Source organism: Vespula vulgaris, chromosome 2, assembly GCF_905475345.1.
Source record: "Vespula vulgaris chromosome 2, iyVesVulg1.1, whole genome shotgun sequence".
NCBI classification, from domain to species: domain Eukaryota; kingdom Metazoa; phylum Arthropoda; class Insecta; order Hymenoptera; family Vespidae; genus Vespula; species Vespula vulgaris.
This window is the reverse complement of record NC_066587.1, coordinates 237,830-257,336: the sequence shown is the minus strand read 5'-3', so window position 1 is coordinate 257,336 and position 19,507 is coordinate 237,830. Positions and strand designations below refer to the sequence as shown.

General features: G+C 48.2%; 3 protein-coding genes across 4 annotated transcripts; 1 reads left to right on the top strand and 2 right to left on the bottom strand.

The window, feature by feature from the left end:
• Positions 1-34: 34 nt before the first annotated feature.
• On the bottom strand, positions 35-2,653 carry LOC127061678 (uncharacterized). The gene is made up of 5 exons (XM_050988891.1): positions 1,818-2,653; positions 1,501-1,749; positions 994-1,376; positions 769-923; positions 35-709 (listed from the first exon to the last, which is right to left on the bottom strand). The coding sequence occupies exons 1-5, from the start codon at positions 2,551-2,553 to the stop codon at positions 403-405; spliced, it is 1,830 nt and encodes a 609-aa protein (XP_050844848.1). The 5' UTR covers positions 2,554-2,653; the 3' UTR covers positions 35-402.
• Positions 2,654-3,321: 668 nt separating this feature from the next.
• Positions 3,322-8,081, top strand: LOC127061693 (uncharacterized). The gene has a single exon (XM_050988940.1). The coding sequence runs from the start codon at positions 5,832-5,834 to the stop codon at positions 6,909-6,911; it is 1,080 nt and encodes a 359-aa protein (XP_050844897.1). The 5' UTR covers positions 3,322-5,831; the 3' UTR covers positions 6,912-8,081.
• Positions 8,082-9,150: 1,069 nt separating this feature from the next.
• Positions 9,151-17,634, bottom strand: LOC127061662 (uncharacterized). Of its 2 annotated transcripts, XM_050988846.1 has the most exons (11): positions 17,391-17,625; positions 15,200-16,533; positions 14,927-15,097; positions 14,630-14,828; positions 11,969-12,141; positions 11,672-11,734; positions 11,456-11,583; positions 10,999-11,370; positions 10,140-10,483; positions 9,790-10,056; positions 9,151-9,673 (listed from the first exon to the last, which is right to left on the bottom strand). In XM_050988846.1, the coding sequence occupies exons 2-11, from the start codon at positions 16,523-16,525 to the stop codon at positions 9,231-9,233; spliced, it is 3,486 nt and encodes a 1,161-aa protein (XP_050844803.1). In that variant the 5' UTR covers positions 16,526-16,533; positions 17,391-17,625; the 3' UTR covers positions 9,151-9,230. The 2 variants fall into 2 exon arrangements, with proteins under 2 accessions (XP_050844803.1, XP_050844802.1); XM_050988845.1 differs by having other exon boundaries at positions 14,927-16,533; positions 17,391-17,634.
• Between the last annotated feature and the right edge of the window lie 1,873 nt (positions 17,635-19,507).

Sequence of the window (19,507 nt, the reverse complement as noted above, 5' to 3'; positions counted from 1 at the left end):
CCTTCAACGAATTTCAAATAAGTGATATGCTTGCTGACGATCGTAGAAATTTTATTACACTGTCGGTTCTTACAATCTATGGGAAGTACAAGGCCACTTGGGTCGTAGGAATTGGACGATGCGAGTCTTCTTACACCTACTTTTCACACGCGCGTACATGCATATCGTGAAATCGATTTGGCACCTCCAAAGAGCTTTGAAGGGTCGTTGCTCGAGAGTCGACGGTTCGTCGTTCGTAAAAACGAAGATACTTTCTAACGTATACGTATGCGTATCGACTGGACTAGGACACGTTGCGTTTCTATAATCGCAACGACGATCCGAAAATGAAAGTAAGTCGTCCGCTCTGATCCGATCCAATTCAACATATTTACGAGAGTTCATGAAAATGTCTGAAATGATTCAAGGCGACAGCCGAGGGATCCAAGAGTGCACTCTCCTGTGTCTACCCAAGTTACACTTTGGCGTTAACACGGCGAGGAGCGCGAGGCAGGCGCCTAAAAGCGAAACTCCGCACAAAGCACCGGCGGTGACGTCGTGAAGAGGAGTTCCTGGTCTGGGCGATTTCGCAGCTAGCAACAAGAGTCCGCCGCAACTCAGCGCGGAGAGTCCCGCGAGACCCAGCCCGGTCCAGGTCCTTCTTAGACTTCTACAAGCTCCTGCTAGGGCGCAACAGGCACCGCAACCGGCAGCACTGTCGAAGTAATATCTGAAAACAATGATGATATCATTGTCTTCGCTTTGGCGCGTTTCACTCGTCTCTCTTACCTTCTTCCTTGCGTCCAGGAGAGGTAGATGGCCAGGCCACAGGTTAAAACGCCTACCAGGACGAGCAATAGCGGGGCATTCCTTCGATCATTTTTCTCCAACGCGCTTGCCAGGGTCGTGTTAACGTCGCTATGCGGCGGAGATAACGGTGGTACCTGACGTAAAGGAAGAAAGGTTCTCTCTTTTTCTTGAAACAAGATTTCCAAGTCTTTCGACGTTACTTACTACGGCGGTCCTCGCGATAAACGCGCTCTCCACGCTCTGATAGCCGCTCCTCTTTTGATCGGCCGGAAGTACCTGATACCTCGGAGAACCAGACACCATTGGCATGGATTCCGGACCGTTTTCGAGATATCCATAACGAGGCGGCGGCTCTCCGTGAACCATCGACGCAAGATCGACCGGAGCCGTACCAACGTAACGAAGTCTGCCGCAATTACTGGCTGAACATACGTCCCGTTGTCGGGACGAGTTCTCAACGAGGGGCAGACACCTCCTGGCAGAGGGTTCTTTGTTCGGTGTCGAGGTTTGAGGGCCGTTCGCTGGAAATGCTCGATTTTGCGGAGTTCCTTGAGGAGTCGTACGAGTGGTCGGGCTAAAGGTATGACCTGTGCGAAAGGGAAAGAGAAAGAGAAAGGGAGAAAAAAAAAGAACGGGTTATCATCCTTACTGACCACTGAAGACGGCCGTATGAAAAATAATAGAAGGAAGGGGAGAAAAATTGGCGCGTACCGCTTGGGGATCCAGCTGGGGTGAGGGTTCTCCTTTGTGGCGTACCGGTTTGATTCACGCTCTGTTGCCTCTTTGGCGACAGGGTTCGTTCCTCCGATCTAGACCTTGGCTTTCGCGGAGTCGTCAATATCTCGTGAAGTTTCTTCGTCGCCAGGTTGTTCCTCGGCGACGTCGAGTATTCCTGTTGAAGGTTCCTTTCCGGAAGGGCCGGAGGATCCTCGTCTTGCAACGGTACTCTCGTGTAACGTCCTATCGACAAATTAACCTCGAGTAAAACTTTCGTCTTTCGATCGAATCGACAATAAAGATCGCTTTACCTTGAGGCGTGTTTACGCTACCGCGTCGCACCGGTGAGGCTCGTCTACCGTTCCAAGCGCTTCTCGTAACGTCGTCGTCGTCGTCGTCGTCGTCGTCGTTGTCGTCGTTGTCGTCGTTATCATCGTTGCCGCCGTTGTTGCGATGATCGTCGTCGTCGTCGTCGTCGTCGTCCGGATAATCGAGTTCACCCGGTACGATCGCGTATCTTCCGCCATTGTTCCGGTTCGTCTGCATCCGTTGTAGGCCCCGTCGTCCGTCGTCTTGGTTGAGCGGCGGCGCGGAACGTTGCCGTTGCACCTGCTGGCGCGGAATGAACTCGTACCTGATGGAAGGCCTTCTCTGCACGTGACCCCTTTGCTCGTCCCGAATGTACTCGTACCTCGAGGATCGTCCATACGCGACCACGCCGCGATCTTCGATCGGCAAACTGGCATACCTCTTGTGCACTGGATCTCTATTCTCATCCAAATAACAATATCGGCTATGTTCTCTGCCCTCTCGCGTTTCGATTTGCCTCTCTATTCGCGTTTCGGCGTTGGCCTGAAACGCGGGATTGCTTTGACCGCATTGTAGATGCATTTGCAAAGGCGGCGGCGGCGGCGGTAACTCTTCGCTACTTTGAAATTGCGGCGGAGGCGGTAGGTTCTCTCTGTCGTCAGGGATGTACTCGGATTGACGACAAAACGATGGATTCGTGTAGCAGTGCACGGGGGCCGGCTCGGACGTTTGTGCCATCTTTTTTCGTTTCTCTCCCTTCCGTTCTTTTCGCGTTTTTTCTTTTTCTTCTTTTTTCTTATTTCTTTTCTCTTACCTCGTCCTCTCCGTTCTCGCGCCAACTATAAACCAACAGAATTCTTCAGGATCGGTTAATGAGTATCAGAAGAACCGTGCTCACGTAAGAGGGCGATCTCCAAGTTTCCAAGGAAAGATTCACGTTTCGAATCGGCGAGATTTCCACGTCCACGACTGTACACTCTTTTTTACACATTTTACAAGGTCGCGCGTTTTTGATAATTCCTTTCGATAATTCCCTACGAGATACGATCATAAAAATAAGAACTTTCTTCCTTCGGTTCCTCCTTCGAGTTCCGATCCGTGCTCGAGCGTTGCCTCCGATAAACTGCCGGACGCGGATTCCCTTAAGAGCAGATGCGCGAAGGGCGGTCTCTCGGCGCGCCTTTTTTTCCTCCGTGTTTGCGTGCGCGCAGAACGTAGAGGGGTTGTCGCGCGTAATACGGGCCCGGTGTCCCTTCGAGAAAGGCCCCATCGCGTTCTTCTGTACGGTACGCTCCCCTTCCTCTTATTTCCTTCCCTTCCGTTGCGTACCCTTATCGCATAGCCCTTTTAGCAGCCCTTAGCCGGTCCATGCGCATCGAGGAATTTTCACGTAGCTATTCGCCCGGCGGTTTACCCGACGGACTCTTTAAATTTTAAATGTCTCATCCTTTGAATAACCTCTCGATACGACGATTACAAATTTCTACCAACAGATTTTTTTCTCGACTCCTTCGACGCTGTCTCATTTATGTTTTTATCTAAGAGATCGAAATAAAGGATCAACTTGAACCGCGTACGCGTCATGAAAGTTTACTATCGTTTACGGTTAAATCTTCGAACATATAACTCATCTCGTTCGACTATTCCCGCGTACCTCAATCGCGATATTCAAGAGCTTCTCGCCAACGAAACGTTGTCGCGCACGTTGTATCTCGAGTATCAACAGCCTGTTGTAGATAGAGGAACTCGCGTGGAATGTACCGTGTTCGATTTGTGGACAGCTGCTGCGACCGTTGGGACGCGTGCCCCAATCGCAACAGCTGCTCCAATACGAATGCATTTCGGTCACAAACAAGCTCTTTATCGTTCCCTCTTTCTCTCCCTTCCGCGTATACCAAGTGCACGCGTAAAGGGAGAGAGAGAGAGAGAGAGAGAGAGAGAAAGTCGTTGAAGCGTCAGCGTTAACGGCCGAAAAGTCAGAGAACGAACGGAAAGCGCCGGCATTTTTGTTCATTATTTCGCTCGATCTCGGTCGTAGCAGAGAAGAAGGAAAGCATCTTCTCCATTTCCTTTTTTCCCTATCCGATCGGAAACTCGGCTTTTTTTTTGCAAACTTTCCCGACATGGCACAGCGTCTAAAGTAGTCGAGTGAAAGCGATGGGAAAAACGATCGAAATCGAGATCAACTGCGAACGAAGAAGAACTGGTATATAAGGGAAGGATTTTTCGTTTTCGATCGACGACGTTTCTTTTTAGATCGTACGCCGCTAGCAAAGCCGATCGATCGTTCTTGCTTCGGTGCGCGCTGCAAAGGCGGCGATACTTCCCTCGGTTTTACGTAAGAACGAGTTTCGATGCGACGACGCCTTTAACGAGATCGTTGTCGCCGATCGCGATAAGCGCGATTCCACGACCGATCAGAATTCGTTTCTTTGATGGAAAGTGCAAGCCGTTCTCCTTCGGCGCCGCTCGGCCGAGTTTTCTTCCATGGCGCGTTATCGAGAAAGTTTCTTCCTCTTTTTTCCTTTTACTCCTCTCGTTCCATCGCAGATCCAGATTTAATAACAACGAAGTTACATGGAAGTCTCGTGGTCGACAGATTTAGGCCAACTTTCTCGGATAACGTTAATCACGCGTACACGCGAGTCGCATCGATTGTCTATCGCTGATTGTACCTCGTCGTCTCTGGAAACCGATTAGAACAACGATCGTGACGGTGGTAACGAAAAATGTAAGTATGAGAATAGACCAACGGCGGCGAACGTCGTCGTGCATGTGCCTTTGCACGCACCTCGCGCGTGCCATTTCGTCGAACGAATGATAGACCTTTCCGAATGACGGACCGAGCGGGGAATCCGCGACGAATACGATGGTCATCTATAGTTGCGTATTATTTCTACAAACGACGTACGAGCGAAAAGGTCGAGAGTTAAGGTTTACACGCTTAAACGAGCGACAATAAAGGTTAGCGCGCTAGTATGCGCTATCCTCTCCTCGGGGACCACGGGGATCTATTTGCTCTCTGAAAGTTATCTTCGATCCTAACGCGATGTTCACACCGAGATCGTGCGCCCGTGCGCCTAATCCCGATTAGATTTTTTCTCCGTCGGAAGCTTCAGAGGATCGTCAAAGATATGAAATGATTGGAAAGGGGAAGAAATCGCGACATCTTTGTATTTCTTTGGGACCATCGCGAAACTGCACGAAAGTAACGATCTGTGTGAAGCGAGCTTAACGTAACACTGGAGGATACGAGTATATCTATCCGGCGGTCTCTGTTGTCCCTTTCACTGCAAGTCGCTCGCGTGGGAGGTACGTAGAGAAGTTTGTAGCAATTTCAACCGAGACTAGTCTTTACTCGTATCTCTCAGTTACCATTCAAACGTCTACCGTGGAAGATCTCTTTCACGTTACGATCGACGAATTATCTCGATAAATTTCTTCGGTTCGAACTCCGATCGCGTTGTAAGCGTGAAACGCTTGAAAGGTCTTTAACGAACTCTGGAGGGAGGGTAAGCGAGCGAGAGAGTCGATCGCGCTTGCACCGCGCGCAACGTAATAACGATAATAAAGTATTTCACGGAATATCCGTTCTCGAAGGAGAACGACTGTGAAACGGAAGCGCCGTCTGAAGAAAAAAGACTTGGAGAATAATCGCGTCGCTTCACAATCGGTCGCACTTGCATAACGTTAATTAAGAAAAAAGAATGGAGGCGACGAGGATTAAGAAATCGTTACGCCTCTGTGAAATCCTCGTCTGATTGGCCGTAGTCGCGAACGAATATCTTTCTACGTCGTTAGAGATTGCAAATTCGCGATAGAAAGCGAAGAGAGTATCTTTCTTCGACTCGCGATCGAATTTAAAAGCCTTCTGCGGATTCCTCTGCGTTGAGAATGAGCTCGATCGAGTCAGCGGAGACCCTCGAGTTTCGCGTGTGACGCGTTATGTGCGGAGTGCGTAACCGACTCGAGCGAGACGCATCTGACGCATCTGACCCATCCAAAGACGAAAAACAATGGAAAACGTTTACGTGATAAAAGTGAAGACGAAGCCGGCTCTCTCGTCGTTGTACCCGTCGGAGCGACGTTACTCGGCCTCGACGGTCGGTGGCCTTGCCCTGGTACACTTTGGCTTAGGCGCCCTTTCCCTTCTTCTAGGCACGCTGGCGCTCTCCGTTCAGGGAGCGATTTTGTCGATAGCTTGTTTGGTACCGTTCGTCGCGGGACTTTTAGCCTGGAGAAGGTGGTACATCGATCGAAACATAACCATCTTCTTTTCCGCAAATCTCTTCTCGTTGCTGGCGGCCATTCTTTGCCTGGTCGTGACCATCCTCGATATCGCTGCGGTTGCGGAGACCAATAATGGATCTCTCTGGTCTATGGAGAAGATTCTTCGTGGTTCGAGCGATCCCTTTGTCATCGATAACAACAACAACAACAACAACAACAACAACAGCAACAACGTCACCGCTCTCGTCGAGGAGACCACGATGAAAATAGAGAAATTCGTTAACGAAAGCGACAAGGGACTCGCCTACGACGATCTCAAGGGAGAAAGTTCTATATTGTACGAAAGGAGCATGTCGATCTCGGGTAACGCGCTGGAAAAGGAATCGGAAAATAAGAGCAAAGAAGAACTCGTCTCTCTCGACAGAGACAAAGTTTTATCCTTTTGGCAAAGGGATCGGATCGGGGAATCCTCGCAGACGGAAACGCTACTTACGGTGAACGTACTCGTTGCTTCTCTTTTGGAAGTATTTTGGTCCCTTCTCAGTGCGAAGATAGCTCTACGTGGTATGATGAATCGATTTCCGGACATCGATCACGGTAACAACTTTACCGACACCGATTCGAAGAGAGTCGCGTCCACGGGACACAGGAGAAAGCATCCACCACCACCGAGGCCGGATATATTGGATCACGATCGTGGATCATCCGAAAGCGCGCTAAATATCAATTCCATGAGCTCCGTTCAAACCGCTGCCCCGAATCCTGCGCTTCCCTTACCCGAATCGAGCAGGGAGTTTCGCGAAAGGGTCGAAAGATTCTTAGCGAATCAAGCTGCTCTCAGAATCGTCGAGGGATCTTGTACGTAATTATACGAAGAGGAAGATGCAAAGAGAGACTTGATTCGTTCGCCGCGATCTCAAAGTATTACGATTATTCTCCTTAAAGTATAAGTAGATAAGTTGTTACAACAGGGTATATACTATATATATGTGTGTGTGTGTGTGTATATATATATATATATATATATCGTTATGGTAAGGATAAATCGGCTAATTACTTGTCCCCGAAGTAGACGACTAAAAATATTCTCTAAGCTAGTTATACTTACGTAATCGGTGTCTGGTAACGGAACGAAATAAAGCCGCCGCCGGCACGTCTCGGCCGACTCGTGTACGGTTAAACGACGGTAATTATTTGTAACGAGCGTTCGTTCCAAAAGAACGAACTTCCAACGTCTTCTCGTACCAATGCCGAACGACTCCTCGGGATTACTTTATCAGCGGCCTGCGATCTCGTTAATTAAGCGTTCCGCGCTCCGCTTTAATGAAACTTTTTAAGCGTGTAATCTCGCGTCTACGATGCTTATATTAATAATTATTGTAACCATGCGATGCCGCGCCACTGCATGCGCGATATATTTATCAAGGCCTCGGTTTTAACCGTGAAATTGGTCTGCTCTGATTCCTGATAATCGAGGAATCTCCTTTGTAATCGTTCTCGATGAGTCTTAAACTCGAATCGAGAACCGTCTATGCGTACGAACGAGGAATCTATGCGGCCAGAAAATTACGTTCGCGAAGCGATCTTTTAGCGCTTTTACCTGCGACTCCGCAATCGCGATCGTACGATCGATTTTGAACAGTAACGTGCCAGCTTGCCTCCTTCTTGCCGTAATCTAATGCATTGCGACAGTTCGACTCTCGCGAGGCCCCGTTGCGAAATCTTATAATCTGATATTGGCCAATGCTAGAGGGGCGCGAGAGTTCAGAGGAAAGAAAAAGACAATTGCGAATAATGGCAGCGCCAACTTTGGATCCCGCATTCCTTTTTCGATATACTTTTCCTACGTGGTTTCATCGAACTTACGCTCTACGCGATTCTTTCTCCCTTCTTCTCGTTTTCCTTTTTCTTACAAAACAAAGCTTTATTCTCTGTAATCGTTAATTACATCGTTTCACGGCGCATTGGCTTTTCCGTTATCTACGTCTTCCTTTCTCTTTCTTAAGGTACACTTGATCGAGTAAACAACGTTAAACTATTTCTTCGACCATCCAACCTTTTTCATTGTCTATCTACCTGCGCGTCTGGTTGTCTCCTTCTCATTGTTCCTTGCGATATAAAATTATGTCATTTACGAGTTTTGCTTCGTTCACGATCGTCGCAACGGCAAATAGATGATCGACAAATAATATTTCTATTCTATTCCTATTGTTTTTAAACGCGATCGTTATCCTTGGTCCACCTGAATTGTTGACAGTACGTACGCGTTTAGTACGTGGATACGTATACGAAGCGATACGTACGATATCTTTAAAAGCTTCGTAAGTTGAACGAAACTCGAATGAAAATTACGATCGACACGCGACGTACAGTCGGCGTCGCGTTCTCAGAGCGCGAGAGAACTCTTTCCAAGCGAGTTCGCGCGTTCGATCGAAACGAAATATTTGACTACTAATCGTAAATAACGGTAAGAATCGTTCGATAACGACTTCGTCGACAACAATTGATAAGCGCTCGACGTATTAAGGCTAAAACATCTAACGAGATAATGGCAAGAGTAAAGCACAATTTTGTACATGGACGTTTCCTTTAGCGATATATCGGAGAAACGACGAGGATCGTCGAAGGGTCCAACGAGCGACGCACAAACGCGCGCTCACACGGACGGACACACCGATAACCCATTCGCGACGATTTACTGATCAAAGTCACAGTTGCGTCTACGTGTGGCATTCGTTGGTGCATCGGACAAGCCTCTTTCGTTCGTGGATTTTTTTTACAATGTTCGTCTAGAAAATAAAGATGTAATTTTTCTTCTTACGATGTACTTAAATACTAGTAACGATTACTACGAGCAACCATGAGCGACATCGTTGAGTTTACTTTAACTAGCCTACCTCTCTCTACGTTATTTTCTCTAACTAGACTAATCTCGTTTTCCATCGAAATGAATACATTAAATAACGCGTCTTGGCTTTAAAGAATAATTTTATATATGGCAACGTCGTTTCAGTCTCCATCGTCGAAGATCGATGAAAGTCTGCGAGTGTTCGATCTTCGAAACGATTCAAATCGTTCTTAAATAAGAGATTCCTCCACCTCCTGTCGATTCTCTCCTTCGAAAAAAGAAAAAAAAAAAACAAAACAAAACGAAGCAAAGAAAAGAAAAAATAAAGGAAAACCGATTACACGTTAACCGGTCGAACGTTGTCATCCGATTGTTGCTGCTCGGCGCTTTGCCAGCCAGAATCCAAGGTCGTAGAGTCGCTCAAACAACACTGGGGTGCCTCCTCTTCCTGGCCGCTATGATAGTCCCTGTAATCTCTGTCCCTTGGACGATCAGTCTCCTCTTCTCTGAAGTAACTCGACGTGGCAGCCTCTTCCTCGAGCTCTTCGTCCTCTTTCGGCGAGTAATACGAATAACGGGCTTGCTGAATGACCTCGTATTGAGCATCGGGAGCTAAAAAGGGACCCCTAGCGTTTCTGGGCTCGTCGCTGTTGGCATAACTGTCGGACGGTATGTCGCCACCGTCCGAGGGCAACGGAAGAGGAAGTCTCGATCGTTTAGACAGCTGTCGCTTGCCCAAACGAGCCGCCAAATAATCGACCCCTTCCGAATGCTCGGCTCCTGAAACCGAAATCGACGGACGAAATTCTCGTTTATCGATCATATCGGATGAGATTTACAGTGGAAAAGGGGGTGGCGGAGACCCTCCGAATATTTTCGTCCAAGCGAAATTTTACCTTCTTTCTCGACAGCCAGATCGTAAAAGCTACTCTCCGGACCGCAACACGAGGAAACGTCGCCGAAATACAATTCGCTTTCGGATTGTTTGGCAGCGGGATTGGGTTCCTGTTGGAAAGCTCCGTTCTCGACGCCTTTCAGGGGTTTCCTAGCTCTCCTACCCTTCATAGTACCGTCGTTACCGCCTTCGGGATCGGTACTGTTCGAAATCTCTTCGGCGTTCTCGTAATTGTCCGAGGGACGTTTCGCCGATCTCGATCTGTGATCTGCAACGGATCGAAATTACGAACGAGTTACGAATCATCGCGGCGGACGAGATCGAGAGGCGTTCGGTTGCCGGTCATCGAACCTTCGTTGCCGTCAAAATTGTCGATCCTCTTGCTCATCCTCGGCCTGGCGTCCGCGACTTGCGGTCTACGAGCTGGACTGTTCGGGTCGCTGTAAGGTGGTGGCGGGCCCCAGAGAGGAACCGGTGTCTCCAAAACGCTATAAGACGCTGTGCTTGGCGTGTAGGGTCCGTTCGGTGTATTCAGAACGGAATAAGGACCGCTCGACTGCGAATTGAGGACGCTATAAGGACCAGCCGCGTTGTCGGCGTTAGTCTCGGCCTGTCTCGTTTGCGTGTGGAAGCCGTAATTCGAGTCGGGACTCGGCGCTGGTCCTCTGGATCTGGACCACGGTAATCGCCACCGTCTGAAATAAGACGACGCGCCCGAGTCAGCGAGTCGTCTCGTGACGTTAGATGCGACGTGAGAGACGAGATGAGAATGGCAAAAAGCGGGACGCGTCACGGTGGGTCCGTGCAAAAATCTCCGACAACTCGTAGATCGTATCACGCGGCGTCTCTACCGTTGTACGTTTTTATTATCACGAGGCAAGCTCGGCATCTCCGTGGCAAACGCGTTTATCGTCGTTCGTAATTTATTTCCGTAGAACGAAGAAATACCAAACGGAATGCCGACTTTAATCGATTCCATACATTAGCGGTTTACCCGAAGCGATCGACGGGATCGACGGGATCGACGGGATCGACGTCTCGTTTAGGAGTTTATCTCACTCTCCTCTCACGATATTCGCGGAATTTGCCAAGGGAGAGAAGTCCGAGCCGGGGATAGGCGAAAAAGTAGTCGGTTGCGCCCGAACAAGATCGAGAGCAAAGAGAGTTCCTTAGCACGAATCCGCGTTGGTTCGCGACGGAGGGACGTTACCTCGACGGCGCCAAGTCCGGATTCGGCGTGTAGAGATTTCCTGGCGTTTGGGCCCACCACGGACTGGCCCCACCGCAATCGTTGCAACACCCGCAGGAGGCGGTCGGTGGGCCGACCGGCCCGCCTTGACCGTACAACGATCTGCATCTTAGCTCCAGCTGTTCCCAATACATCTTTTTCTTTTCGTGGCTTAGGAGTTGATAAACCAGCATGCAGGAGAATATGCAGGCGAGTATCCCGGCGACCGAGACGCCGAAAAGGGCTCGCAGGCACGCGTAAAGGGCGCCGTGAACGGCTTCGCAATGCGGAGTACCTTCGAACAGTACACCGGGGTCCTCCTTCGATTGCGGCGTACCGTAACAGGTGCACGATCTAAACACAATTTCATCTCGTTTGTACGACCGACGTTCGGATCCTGATTCTACGATACTCCCTCCTGTCGTAGGAGGGAACCTACCTGGCTCTTGCGGTATAAACGCACTCTCGAAGACCCTGCAGTCGGGACATGTGTATCACCGTCGTTGTGACCGTCACGAGTACGCACACCAGCGCACACACGACGCCGACCGAGCCGCAGACTTTCATCTGCAAAAATTACGCGAACGTCGCAACCTCTTCCTTCCTTATCGCTCCCGTCTACGTTGGACCTGCCATATTGACTTTCCATACTCACCAAAAGCCCGTATCTGTGCTTTCGTCTCGCCAGAATCATCGTAAATAGTCCCATCAGTATTAACTGCGAATAAGCCAATAAACGATCTTTTTTCCTTACTCTTTGGCGGATAAAACGCGCTAACATTTTTATAATTAACGGATAGAATTTTTCTCGCGAAACGATAAAAGGTCTCGTTCGAAGGTCAATCGAAGGTCTCTTTCTTTGACAACAAAACCGTGAAATGCATCGAACGTCCGTTTATCCTTTCTTACGTAATTTCCATAGATAGAGAGCCGTGTAACCTTTGTCTCTCACCATTATGCCAGGAATGTAAGACGGCACGGTTTCGAAGAGCGCTAAGCTGGCCGTGTGGGCTGAAAGGACAGCGTGCACCGCCAAAAAGAGACTACCGACTGCCGCGCTGAGCCCACCGCAAAGGCAACAAAGAACGACGTATTTCTTGCAGCAGCCACCTTCGCCGGTATGACCTGCAAAGTTTGACATCCTTTAAAAAGGTATTCGTCCTACGATCGAGTTATATCTCTTCCTTCCCGACCGTAAGAATTTACGTCGAGAATGGCACTTGACTTGCCGTGAAAACGTCAAAGGGGATCGCGCGTTTAAAATACTATATCGAGTAAAAGCGATAGTCCCTTTGCTCCGCTCGTTCTCGAGCTCGACTCCCATTGTAAATGCTTTCTCGCTATTCAATCGTACACGTCGCATTGGAAATTCTCTCGATGAATACCGACGCGCAAGCATCGATACCTATACCTTACTCCGAGAACAATGCCGAGTTCTCTCGAGACTCATCGACGTCGTACTTTTTAATCAACTTTATCCTGTGTTCCTAACGGAGAATATTTCGACGTGACACCAACGAACGCGATCCCTGTGAGTGACAGTCACTGCTTCGTTATTATACGTTTTCGTAAAGTTACCCGACGAAAAGCGAACGAAGCGTGACGAAACCTATGCTTCGATCCTATGTATCTACCCGACGGTACACCCACGTATCTATCGTTTTCTTTGCGAAACGGTTTACCCGACCTTTTTCCGATTTTGATCTTCGAAGAAATTCGTCGAAGGAAGAACGCGGAGCCGAGTTCAGCTAGGATGCCGCTCGATTCGTGCATCGAAAGGAAGCAAAGAAAGATCGTGTTCTTTCCTTCTCTCTTTTTCTTCCTTTTTTTTTTCTCTCAAACAATTTTACGAGCACACGAATTTACGACGCTCTTTTACAAATGCAATGACCGGTAAAAGGATTCCGTGGAAAAGATCGACTACCTGTGCGCTACCTGCTCCGTAGTTTAGAGACGAACGAAACGGGAGTTCCAAAGGTTCCTTAATAAATCCGTCCCCCCAAGGACCCCCTGTAAAGAGCAGCTCACTCGTTCAGGGAAACGAAGCGAGAAGCTTTCCGATTTCTAAACGCCGTAACTTTATCGATCGCACGAGTGAGCGAACCTTCGATCGGTACCGTGGTTTGATCTTCGACGATCTTGTATACTACTGTACTCGCGACTCGATAGCGTTCTTTCTACGAATTCGCATCATCTCTTTTTCCCTTTCAGAACGATTAATCGTATGATCTTAAACGGGGAAAGCTAGCAATCGCGATAAAACCGTACGGATAAAAACTGGGAAGGTCGGTGGAGATCAATTTTTAGATCCCGTAGCCTCGAAGGCACAATAAAAATAACAGAAGGTTTCTCTCTTACTATAAATAGACAAACCCGCGAGGATATAATTTCTTTCCCGCTAATGTCGGACACGCAGAAGGCAATTAAGAAAAAATGGATAAATTATCAGATATCCCTTGACGTACTACTACTTAATCGACGTACCACAGGGGTGCGAGTAACGAGATCTCGGCAAGTGTGCGTGGTTGGCAGAATGGGGTAAGTGGGAATGCGAGTGTGCCGCCATTGCGAAGGGATAACCCTGGCTGTCTATCTCCATCTCCGTTCCCAGTCGACAGCGCACTATTTGAAGCACCGGATATCCATCCATCTTCGCCGTTGGACGATCGACGATATTTCGCTGCTCAAAGTTTCCTTCTCGAACTACTTGCTTCTCCTTCTCGATAGAAGAGCCAAAGGATCGCACGTGGTCGCGAGGATTCGCCGTGAGAGCACGTAGAATATCTAACGCGTTGGAACATAACGAGACTGCGAGAGAGAGAGAGAGCCCAACAACTCTCGAGCGCACACTCTCGATATGAACTCTTTGACTTTAAAATGTCAATAGGTAACGGCGAATCAAAGACGTTCCCCCTCTTTCCTGTGGTCTGTCAACGCGAAGGTCTCGTGGTTCAAGGTCACCGCCTTATTACGCACTCTCCCTTCCTCGAAGTTCATCGATAACGCATTGACCATTCTCCGAATAACGATTCCTCTTCCTTCTAATTCGTCCTTTTATTTTTATCCTCCTCTATCTGCTCCTTCGGAAAAAGAAGTCATTCGTTGGACACTAGCGTCGTTGAGCATCTCCAAAAGATGTACGAGGGTTGTCACGAACGACACGGAACGAGCGAGCGAGCGAGCGAGCGAGAGAGAGAGAGAGAGAGGGGTAGAAAGTCGGGGTACTTGTCACGTTGAGATGTCCCACAGGTGGTGGTCGGCGAATACGACAGGAGAAGATCGTAAATACGAGGATGGGTGAACTCGGTCGTAGCTACTTTGTCGAATCTTTTTCTCTGTCGCGTAATTTCGTTAGTCGCGAGAAAACACGAAAGTAACGTCGTTCGACGTTCCTTTTCCCGTAAGCTCCGACACGAATCGTCCTTCTCTCGGTTGCTGAGAACGACGACTGGTCGATATACCCGCGAGATCGTCGCGAGCCCTTGCGGTACTCTTTCAAAGTTCGAAGGGATGTTTCAGGGTGACTACTACTCGGGTATTTTCGAGCGTCGAAGAATAAAGCTAAAAGATAGACGTTTATGAAAGAAAATGGAAAAAATATGGAAATACTCGCATTGATCGGCGGTCGCTGTCTCGTAACGTCTCGTTGGTCTGGGAGGTGGTCGTGGCGGTAGAGCCGGAGGTTGATGGGTTCTCGACGTTACTTCGACGATTCCACCGTCGTCGGTCTCACCCTCCGAACTTCTCTTGTTCCCGCTAGCCTGTTGTACAGCGTGACACTGACACTTGCTGCTCTTCGACGGTGCTGACACCTGATCGTAAGTTTCAAAGCGCGAGATGTTTTTGTAACGCGAGCAAACTTTTTTATCGTCGAAAAGGATAACAGCAATGCTAGGTAATATGTACAAACCTGGATCGCGTCCACCCTTATCAGGGATGAATTTTTGGTATCGTTGTTTTGCACGTGAGGATGACCATGAGCGTGGACGTGCCCGTGGTGATGACCGTGATGTTCGTCGAGAGGATGAACCAACGAGGCTGCTCTATCTCTCGATCTCGAGTCAGGGTGCAAAGAGTGAACCTGTTGCAGATGATGATGATGATCGTGAACGTGATCCAACCTGCTATGAGTCCTGGTATTCGCGTTCGACGAGGACGATTCGCAGGAGATACCGGAACTCACGTGATGATGATTGACGCTCGAGCGACCGGTCAAGCTACCGGTCGAGCTGCCGTGATGTCGAGCGACCAATGGAGTAGCCGACAAACTGGCACTCGCGTTTACGACGTGCCGATGTACGCTCGGCGATCCGCCGTGATTCATCATGCTCGAGTTAGAAGAGGCACCGCTGATGGCACTCGACACGGTAGGATGTCGATGACTCGCCATAGGCGAACCCTTCTGTCCGACGATCGATGCCGTCGTGGTCGTCGTAGCCGTCATCGCCGTCGTCGTCGAGGACGTCGTCGTGGTCGTCGTCGTCGTTGCGGCGATAGGACTGGCGTGATGATGAGAATTTGGATTATTGCCACCGGCCGTATTGCCGTGACCGATCGTCGGCGTAGCGTTCCCGGATCCGCTTAGACCCGTCGTCGAGCTTCCGTGTATGTGACCGACCAAGCCGGTCGCGAGATTTCCATGATGGTGTGCCCCGGCATGGTGCATCATCGTGGCCCCGTGATGATGAGTCACGTTCGTGGGCTTTGGCGTTCCGTGATGATGATGGCTATGCTGTCGCTGCTGGAATCCCTTAAGACCGTCGCTCGCTTCTAGATTCGCGTTGGTTCTCGAGTTATCGACGTTGTGCTTGTGCAAATGCACGTGAGAATCGCCGTGAAAATGGCCATGAACGTTCCGTTCCGGCGTATTAGATTCCCCGCTGATAGGTATTCGATGATGCTGATAGGTGTTCAAAACCTGTTGTATGTTTTTCAATTTATCCTTGGAGATGTTTTGCTTCGGAGACAAACCACAGGGATCGTCCAATTGTTTTTCCGACGTTTCCTTCGCCGACGTTTCCATCGGACTCTGGCCGATATCCGACGGATGACTAGGACTGGACGTCAAACTTTGTCGACTCTCCTGCAAACTCGATGACTCCTGGACTCTTCTCGCCGCCTCGAAGGCAAGATTTCGCGAGAGATCCAAATTTCTTGGACTGCACGGAACGTTGCGAGCGTGTCGCGAAAGCGGCGTGCTTTGATGCTCCAAAATCTCGACGCTTCTCGCCTTCTCCAAGCTCAATTGTTGCGTCTCCTGATGAGACATCGTATTGTCCAATCTTCTCAACGGCTCGAACGCACTCTGTAGCGCCTCCAATCCTCGAGGAAGTTCCTGACCGCTCGAGATCCTCGTGCTTCCCACGCTTCTCTCCGCTCTCTCCCGTTGCGTCCTTATCGAATTAATGCCGCTCATCGTCGAGCATTGACAAGGATGTTGCTGCTGCTGACTTGCCTCCAAATCGTTCATCGTGCCTTCCAAATCGTTCGATAACGACGCCTGAGACATGCTGATATCTAATCGAGAAGAGATTCCATGATTAGTCTAACGAAATTATTTTCCGACGATTCAAATGCGCGAGGCTGGAGAGAAAGCAAATGCCGAATGAAACGTGTGTCAGCGAAAGCGAAAGTTTCTATCTTATAAATCACGCTCGCAGATATCTCGTTGAACTTGATAAGTCCCTTCGGATTACCCAAAAGATAACCGGACACCGGCTATGCATACAAACTGGTGGACAATAAATATAAAGTCAAGCTCGGTATCCCCTCGCGATCTCGAAAGAGTCGAAAAGGGGTCTCTCTCTGTCTCTCTCTCTCTCTATCTGCTATGACGCAATAATCGAGAGCGACAGAAGAGAGATCGCAACTCTCGTTCATTTCGAAAGACGAAAATTCAAATTGATCTATTCAAATTTGAAGAAAGTTCTACGCGCGAGTGTTTCTCTTTGATCAGCACGCATTCTTCGCGTATCTTTATACGTGTCGAGGAAGCCGCCCCAAGGTCACGGTCAAGTTCGATTCCGACGCCTTCTGCTCTCTTTCTCTCTCTCTCTTTCTTGCGTCGAAGAATAAAAAGAAATAAAAGTTGCAAAGAGAAAAAAGGAGAGAAAATATCGAGCCATTCTAAAAGACGAGATGTTTGCGGTTAGAACTGTGAGAATTTCTTCTATTCTGTTCGAGGATACTCGCGGTATAAGCTTTCGAGCAAAAGATTTTGATCTACCTACGCTACGAGATTTAAATTCCATGGGAAAGTCTTAACAAAGGAAGGTACGAGACTCTGTCCGCCGATTGAAATTCGCACGCGACGTCAAGAGTATTTCCTGCTGGTTGTTCGATTTGTCGCAAGTTAAAAGAAAGGAGTGGCTCACCTGCGAGAGATCGATCTCGACGAGTTAGACTTCCCGATCGAATTCCTCTCGATCGCCGTCTCCAAAGAAGAAGAAGAAAGAGCAGAAGACACCTTCCGCATGCCCGAAGCTCGACGAGCGTATCCTCAGCCGAAAGAACGTTCTATTTTCGACACGACGTTCACCCTCCTCGTCGTCCTCCTCCTCGTTGTTATTATTCCTCTTAAGAAGGAGCTTTTCTCTGGAAGAGGCCGAAGAGGGCATCTTCTCGAATCCACCCAAATAGCGTCGAAATAGACGCGTTATTCGGTCTATTCTTTCAAGGATGAGGGAAGAAGATTCCTCTCGAATGGATAAAAGAGGAGCAAGCACATGCGCTCGCGTGCTCCTTTATTAAGTTTCAATCCGCCATCGTCGAACGCGCACCATCTCTTCTCGAGCAAACTTTGATCTTTCTCGCGAATTCACTTAAAATCTCTTCACTGATCGACGGAAGTAACTGACAGAGAGATGAAATGAGGGAGGGAGAGAGAGCGAGAGAAAGAGAGAATATAAAAGAAAGGCTGCTCGACGATATCGTGAGAGACCGTTGGTGCCTTCCACCTTCACTGCTAGCTTCGTTCTGCCTTGGAATGTGCCTTTGCCCCCTTGCCCTCTTCTCTTTCTCTCTCTCTCTCTCTCACTCCTTCTTGAGAGCGAGTTCGAGAGCGAGAGGACCCAAGGGCCCCGACTCTTGTCTCCCCACTCTTCTTGCCTTCTTACGAAGTGGGGAGTCGCTTCGGGAACGTGTCCGATCGCGCCCACCCACTCCTCTCTCCTTTTCGCTGGGACTCGATGGGTACGGCAGATCCTTCCTGTCCTACAACGCTACGAAGCAGAGCTGTAGCGAATCCGTTCACCGCTAATTTTATAATGGTTTATGCCAACAATGTGTACGGATGTAATTCTCAAGTGATTTTTATGAACAAGATTTCATTTTAAAGATGAGGGTTTAAGCGAGGACACGGCTTTTCCGAATTTTTCAAAAAGCTTCATTCTTTTGAAAAAAATCGTGTCAAAAAATGGTGCTTTCTCGAGAATAATTTACGCATTAAAATAAAGCTTTTTCTAAAATTCGAAAAAGCTATATCCTCGCTTAATCTTTGAAATGAAGCCTTGTTCATCAAAATCGGTCAAGTATTATGACGAGAATCATTGTTGGTGTAAAGGTTGTTTTCGACGTTTCCCGTGAAAAATAAATTTCGTATAATGGCGCCTCTTGATATCTGCGATGAAAGAGAAGTTCGTAGCTCCCCTACTAATTTATATACGCACGCTTGAATCGTGTGCTTTTTATTTCTGTAAATGATTGTCTGTTCGTTTGCGCGCGTAAATCGATGCTCAAATTTTCTAATCGATTCCAAACGCAAGGAAATGTGTTTCGCGGCAAAAGCCACGATGACTCTTCAGCCGTTCGTATCGAAGGGTCTTGGTTCCTGAGATATTGTTATATTTTAGAAAAATATTTACTTCTCTTTCTCAAAGCACGATCGGTCGTGTTTGATAAGAACGGTCCTCTGTATTTTTAACAAAAAAGCACAGTCCCTATCGATTGAAAAGCATAATCATGTAATAAAACGATTATACTAGTTCGATTATTCTAGTTTCTCTCGGTCTCTTGGGAAGGATCATCGGGTGGATATTCTCTTTTGAACAACTATCTCAAATGGAGCTCGATTTCTTTCATTTTGTACTTTCGGATGAAACAATCTTCAAGACGTTCATCCCTCGCTATCGCTTCTGTCGTTCTCACGCGTTTCATCGCACTTTCTTTTCTTTTTTTCCAGGAAAGATCATCGAGATGGATGGATTCATCATCGGTGGGGTGAATGATCGGTGAGGATTCGATACGTTGACGAGAATCCGACATATCGTCGAGGGAATTGGTTCATCATCGAGGGATTAGATTTTTATACGAAAGCTTGCGAAAACTTTCCAAGCATCAGTAGCTTTTTCTTCTGTCGTTGCTATCTATTCTGTATTGCGTTATATCGCAAATAATATTGGGCTGCTGAAATACGCTTTAGCTATTTGTATAAGTTTAACTAGAAACAAAAAGTACAAGTTCGTACAATTAACAAACACTTTTCAATTTATCT